At 34.5% G+C, this 7,409-nt stretch overlaps 1 protein-coding gene across 1 annotated transcript in view; it reads right to left on the bottom strand.

The window, feature by feature from the left end:
• Positions 1-7,409, bottom strand: part of NMBR (neuromedin B receptor) — a 15,539-nt gene that overhangs the window by 1,448 nt on the left and 6,682 nt on the right. The window contains exon 2 of the mRNA XM_011356140.2: positions 24-372. Within this exon, the coding sequence (XP_011354442.1) occupies positions 24-372 (349 nt within the window). The remainder of the gene's footprint in view (positions 1-23; positions 373-7,409) is intronic.

The raw sequence follows: 7,409 nt of genomic DNA, 5'->3' as shown, positions 1-7,409 counted from the left end.
CCCCCTACATACACCAAGCTTACCTGCTTTTTGGTATGTTCATTGTATTCTCCGGGAAGATTATGTGCACTTTTAATTAAGGTCTTTGCAATATGATAATAATAAACACTAATAATAGCAAGGGGTATGACGAAATAGACCAGGAAGATGAGCACTGAATGAATCTTCGGATGTAATTCATCAGTCTGAGGGTAGGGTATGCAGGCTGTGAAGCTGCCATTACCCAAGCTATCAATGCTCGCTACTTCTGAAAACACCGCTTCTGGAACAGCCAACAGCACAGAGACTACCCAGATACCCACGGCCTTCACACAAGTCCACAGCACCGCCTCCGAAGTCTGGATGTCCATGGGGTTTACAATGGCTCTGTACCTGGGAAAACAATACGTCTCAAATGAACCTTAAGAAAAAAGACAAAACTGTGAAAGAGATGGAGGGATAGGAAAAGGAGAGGGAAGAAAGGTAGGAAAGGAGGGAAGGAAGGAGGGAGAGAGGGAGAGAGGAAGGGAAGAGAGAAATCTTATTTACTAACAGAGAGGTGGCAACATTCCATTATTCCCTAGCTGTTCTATAGTGTTTGGAATACACTACATCACCAGTAAGATCACCAGTGTTTCTTTGTCTAAAAGTAATTCCACTGCTTATTGGCACAGAAGGCATAGGAAAATATCTGAAATTGTCATTTCCCAAATTGCAGTAATTTGCTTAGCTCTTTTACAAATTTTTTCAAAATCCACACATACTACAAGTGTCCTCATGTATTAAATATTTTTATTTAAAGACTTGAATTTTTATTTAAATACTTCTATTTTCTGTCACTACTATAATTGCTGTAATATATAATAACCATAAAATAGAAAAAGTCCATAAAACAATTTTATCAATTCTACTTTCATACTCCTTAGCTTCTGAGCCTGAGTCTCTACTTTTTTCCTAAGGACATTAGTAAATCTTAGAAACTAATCCAGACTGGGTTTTTCTCCATAATTCCATCATAAGGACTAAAAATGATGGAATAATATTGTCTTTAGAGTTCAAATTAATTTAATGTCTAGACCTCATAAAATTCTCTCTCCTCCCACTTGACACCATTCTAGTGGTAAAGGACACACAATGGCTTAAAAAATCCAGACCTTCTACAGCTAACTCAATCACACACATTAGGGTAATAATAATGTAAAGAAACCAAAATTGTGTGTAAACCTCACATTATTTACATTTGTCTTTGAAAGTAATTCAGGTTAAGGTATATAACCAAGAGGTTAACAAGATACATTAAAAAAATAAATCTGAGCTTTTAGCTCTGATATCCTTTGGAAAATCGCTTAAGGTATTTTTCTTCCTTTGTAAATTTCTTCCTTTGAAAAAACACTTCCCTCAAACTTTTGTGATTATAAAAAACGTATAGAACGCCTGTTACAGTGCCTAGCAATAATCAGATATTCACCATGCCATAACTCTGTACCTTCTCCTTATTTATATTTGATTTTGTCTGGTATTCTACAAATTCAGAATATTTCAAACTACATAACAAACACGTAAGGTCTCCTTCTGAGGTTCTGTAAAGATGCTTTCTGTTTCCCACAGAATATTAAGAGCTCTCAACCTCAACCCTCTATTTTTCCTTCCTAGTTTTCATCAAAGTGTCATTCCTAGACCCCCAATAGGAAAGGCCATTTGCATTTTGATCTGGAGGGTCTTCCCATGTGAAACAAGAAACACAGAAATTAAAGTAGAGCAACAGCAAAGAGCTTCAATGCCAAATTAAGTAAGGTAGTACACATCATGCATTTTACCCAGACTTCACACATAGCAGAACTCAATAGGCTGTGTTCTCTTCTCCTATTTTGTTTACTTACACATGCTTAAGAAATGTCAACACAAATTACAATCATAAATAGAATGAACTATTTTTTTCTTTTTAAATGTTTTATCAGATTAATATGTTCAAAGAGGTTGGTTTATTTTTTGAATCAGAGAGCACTAAGAGTCCTATAAAGAAAAATAGAAGTCCCCTATTACATCTCAGGTCCCACTTCTGAGTTAAAACAAATTTCACATCATTTCCTCCATAAATTTAAGAAACGTACTTCTGCCACTGACTCTTGAATCAAATATTATAGACATTAGTTCTTAACATCCGGTTATAGCAGTTTAAGATTTTCTCTATATTACCTCTATTCTCCTCATTCTCAACTTCCTGATATAGTAAGTTATATTAAGTGTTTATAAAATAGTCAATGATTATTATGACTAAATAAATATCACTCACTGAAGAGTTAAGTAGTACGTTATGACAGCATCCTCTTTCTTATACGTAGCTCAGATTTTCCTAGAGTTGCTACTTGATATTTTTTTCATTTGCATAATTTTACATATACCTCAATTTAACCTTTTTCTAAATGTTATTTGACCACCTTGAATAGTTGGAGTCCCAGTGCTTGAATCTCAATTCTTCTTTCTTAGTTTTTGACTCTATAAAACTCATCTCCACTTTCTTTGGGATTTTATTTCTAAGATACTTTATTAGCTTTAGCTTACATTCTTCTGAATTGTTTATCATGTTTTTAAATTCTAGAAGTTCTTTCTAGCTTTCAAGTCATTATATATCTATGGAACCAATACAGAAAATGTTTAGTTTTCTTCTCCTTCTAAAATAGTTCCAAGTTTTGTTTGTTTGGTCTCTTTATGCTGGAACCTCTCCTCAAAACTTAGATATTTACTGCTTGCAAATTCATATTTAAGATCAAAGTATCAAAAAGCTAATTGTAAATTCTTTTGTACATAGAAGAAATAAGAAAAGAACACAGAAATGTGGGCCAGGTGGATACTACAAATTGACTAGTTAACCAGCCTTCCTTGTTAGATTTTCAGAAACAACAAGGAATATTCTGAACTTTCCTGGATTTAAGAAGGAGGAAAAGCCTATAGCTAAGCACCTACCATTGCAAAAGCACTATAACCATAAAGGATGTTGGAGAAAGTTCAAGGAGGAATAAAAATTATAACTCTTGTCCTGATAAAATTGCCATAGTAGAGCTAGCAACAGATCCAGAATTTTTGTTTTATTGCACAACAAGGGTAGAAGGCAATTTTAGTAAGAATGATTCTTAGCCACCTCCTCCAGGAGAGGGAAGGTGCACCCCATGGATTTTCCCCTAAATGATATACATTTGACCAATAGGAGAGTATTCCAAATTCTATGAAGCCAGAAATTACAGTTTAAAACAACAAATTACTGAAGTGTCATTATTAGTACTAAACTATAGCTTATAACTGTCAGAGAATATATTATATACCAACCAATGTTTCATGCGCATCTTTGAAAAGATAAAAAGCAGAAAGTAAAAACAATAAAGTGCAAATTAATATGGGCATGTTTAATCATGCTTCCTTCAAATATTTATGAAGATGTAGGAATGAAGTAGTCCCTCCATATGAAAACTATCTCATTGAACTTAGTAACGTAATAGGTATGTGTGAAAGTTTTTTTTCCAGATGGTCTAAAAAGATATTCCTAACTGAAAACTAAAAAATAATCAATCGAAAGGCATATAAAGAGAACGTAATTATCATTCACAATTAAATATCAATAGATATGTTTTTTTATTATTCTTGTTTTGAATCTTGCTTATCATATCTGTGTATAGTTGATGTAAAAAAAATAATTAAACGTAATCATATGACAAAATATATAGTGAAAATTAGATCACTTTTAGCTAATACAAGTCAATCACATCTCAAAATCTCCATCTACAAATTTCTGCAAAGCTTTCTAGTTATACTACCTATAATTTCTCTTCTTTTTTTTTTTTTCATAACAAGTCTTGATTTATTAGAGGTCAATACAGCGCCTAAGTGTGAACTACCTGGCAAGTAGAAGGAGAAAAGTGTATCATGGAAGCAGGAAAAAGAGAAAGAGACTTTTTTTAAAAAAAATGTGTAGTCCTCTGTGTCAAATACTCTAAAAGTAGAAAAAAAAGTTTCTTGACACCCGAGCCTGTGTCTTGCTCACTGTTGTATCTACAGTGCATAACAATGCCCAACCCATAGTAAATGCTCAATAAATCTTTGTTGAACTGACAAGAAAATGTGGTCTGAGCAACAAGGAGATCACTTCATTAAGAGCAGTTTTGGTAGAGTAGGGTGGTAGTTGTTGGCTATTAAGTTGAAATGAGAATGGAAGTGAGAGATGGAGACAATCTAGTCCACTGATGCCCGGGCTGGATAAATGTTCAGAATCACCTAGAGAACTGAAAAAAAAGAGAGTATTAAGTTTCTCCCCAGACTTACTGGCGCAGAGTCTCCAGGATGTAGACTGTGAGATTCTGCATTTTGTAAGATTTTCAGGTGATTCTGAATTTAAGCCAGGTTTAGAAACGACCTTTCAAGAAGACTGACTAGGGCAGTGAGTATCTTTCTCCAGACTGTCTAGTGCAACTGGCGTATCTGAGAAGTGTTTGGAATCCAACAGGTCAGTGTTTGAAGAATCAGATGCCTGTCCTTTACAATATGTCATATAATGTTTTAAGAGTATTGATATCTTATAGCAAAATTACTAAATTTATCATTTAAAAATGTCCATGTATTATTATACGATAGAGTGTCTAAGACGATAAATTACCGTATTAAAAATAATTTAATAAGTGGGATGCCACTTTGGAAAGAATGAGAAGTACCAGATTCAATTATAAGAGGAATCATCTATTCTATTTGTTCTTTATATGAAAAATAAATGACCTTTCTTAACTCACTGAAAGATATGACTTAAATGACACAAAAGTTTCGTAAGGAGGAAAATGATAATGACAACGCATATTGATGAAGGCAACAGATTGGAATTAGTCAGTCTATGGTTAAAGGAATTAGGGAAAGGCTATAGAGGTAGTGAGATCATCATTAATTTTATAATGGGCTCATTTTGCTGTCTACTTCAATGTCAATTTTTTGATAATTAACTGCATATGTGAATAAATACTGATTGGAATTAGTAAGTTATTTGTCATCCTGACACATAAGCGATATAGTAGAACTTACACAGCAACCCACAGAGCAAAAATGCTTTCACTTCAATTACTTCACTTGATAAAATAGTCCTGTGCTGCAAAACTGATTTCTATATACATTTTACAGAAACACTCATTGAGACTAAGGAATTAAATAATATTCAAATAATCACAGAGCCAGTAAGCAAACAATTCAGGATTTACTCACGTCCTGTGACTACAGACTATATTTTTGAAATACAGCACATTGCAGAGAATGCAACTGAAAATTAAATGTTTTACCTATTTCATTCATTTTTAGACATTTGATTTTCTTGTCCTCTTAATGTCAATAGTATTTTTAACTGGAAAGACTTAGCTTATATCTGTAATCATGTTTTCTTAATTTAATAATTACTTTTACAGTGGAGTACGTAAGCCTCAACAGTGTTAGCAAATAGCATTTCATATTCTTTTAAGTCATCTCTGAAAACTGCACTTTCATAGAATCTATGCTGTGGGCTCCAGGCCCTGCTGGACCCAAGGTCTGGTGGGTCCAAGTTCTGGTTGGTCCAAAGTCTGGCTGTGATCTAGGCCTGTGGCTAGGAATAGGACCCCAGATTTAGAATGTTATGTAAACATACTTCAGCTTATTGTATCACGCATGTGTGGCTGAATTCCACTATTGTACTCTGCTATGTGTAGAGCCATGCGGTCCCCTGGAGAGCAGAAAGGGAACAAAAGAAGAGTGCACTATACCGAGTGCCCCTCATAATAGACTCCACTTCCTCCAATAGAATTGCACTCTGCCTAATAAAGATGATGCCTGCCGTTTCATTCCCATACTTGCCTCTTGTGCATTCTTCCAACTGGTTGTCTCACCATCGAACCTTCCCTTCTTGATCAGCTTACCGAGGACACTTGGCTTAGTGGAAAGGATGAGCTCAGTGCTGACATATGTAAATGTCCATAATCATTTCCAGGTTGTGCTTTCATAATCTAAAACTAGTTCCAAATGTGATGTTAAATGTTTGGTACTCTTAAAATGTGGTTCTTTTTCAAAAATTAGTTTGAATTAAACCATAGTCATTAAAATTTAATTTTAAAAATATTCCTCCTAAATTTCCACAAAAATAAAAGAAAGTAAAGAAGATCTACATTAGACGTTGAAAAAATATCCTTAATGAAAATCTGCATAAGAAAAAAAATTAAAACTCAATAACAAATAGATGAATCAGAGGAAATATTAAGAAGTGAAGGTTTAGTGTTTATTTCTGCTCCCCATGAAGACCTATGAATAAGTAGAAATAGAAGATATTGCTAAGAACCTCAATAAATCAGTAGTGTTCACTAGAAGGAGGCTGTGGACCTAATAACATTTAATATTTTGTATCAATAATTAAAACAATAAGCTAAGAGACAGTTCATGAAGTGTGAAGCTAGAAAAATTAAGCTGGATTATCACTTTGGAGCATGAACGTGAATATAACCTTGGTCATATGGAAACAAATGAGAATAAAAGAACAAAACAACAAATGATAAAAAATAAAAAGAAATTTAATTAAGACATGTCCTTTCGATAGAAAATAAACAAATAACTTTCCAAATACCAGGTTGTCAGTATATTTGGGATTTGGGTGAGGATCTACAAAGAGCTGAAAATAAGCTTCTGGTTACATAAAATATTGTCTAAAACCAACACAAGACCTCAGAAATTGGTCCATCCTCCTGAGCAATCTGCACTTGGAAGGACCAAGGTAAATTGTTATTTTGGGTTTTGAAACTCACACATAAGAACTGTAATGCTGGTGACAACTAACAATAGAGTGTTGAAACTCTACTCATGGCTCAGCCAGAACAGATGGCCCCCTATTTAAATGCATCGCTATGGGCAAAAGACTGAGGGGTGCATCTTAGAAGGTCTTTGTTTCCACTGAGAAGTGGACAAATAGAACCAGCATAGACAATTAAATGTGAGACTTGCCTGAGATGTGGTAATGTGGAATAGTGCAACAAGCAGTGCACAGGAGCACTAACTGAGCCTCTAATTGCCTCACTAATTACCTGTATACCTTTTTCTCTTTGGGTTACTCTTTGCTCAATACTCAGAGAGGGAGGTAATAGGATCCCATCTTAGGACTCTCAGTTCTACAGTTGAAGACATTATTCTTATCTTGCAAATGAGGAAAAGACTGCCTTATGGGCATGTGTATTGTGCTGTTTATCATTTTCTCCAACTTGAACATCTGGACATAACAGATGCAGGACTAACACCCAGATGCTAGAAGCCCTAGCCTGGTGCATTCTCTTCTAATTTACAGCATGTCCCAAAGGTTTCAGATCAAGGTGGATGAATAGTGTGAATATTGTAAGAATTTTACAGCACCTAATTCAATGTGTGAATTAGAAGGGAAATGGAAATAA

The sequence above is a fragment of the Pteropus vampyrus genome, unplaced genomic scaffold, assembly GCF_000151845.1.
Source record: "Pteropus vampyrus isolate Shadow unplaced genomic scaffold, Pvam_2.0 Scaffold24, whole genome shotgun sequence".
Classification (NCBI taxonomy): Eukaryota; Metazoa; Chordata; class Mammalia; order Chiroptera; family Pteropodidae; genus Pteropus; species Pteropus vampyrus.
Note: the sequence above shows the minus strand (reverse complement) of the source record. Positions and strands in the feature narration are given on the sequence as shown.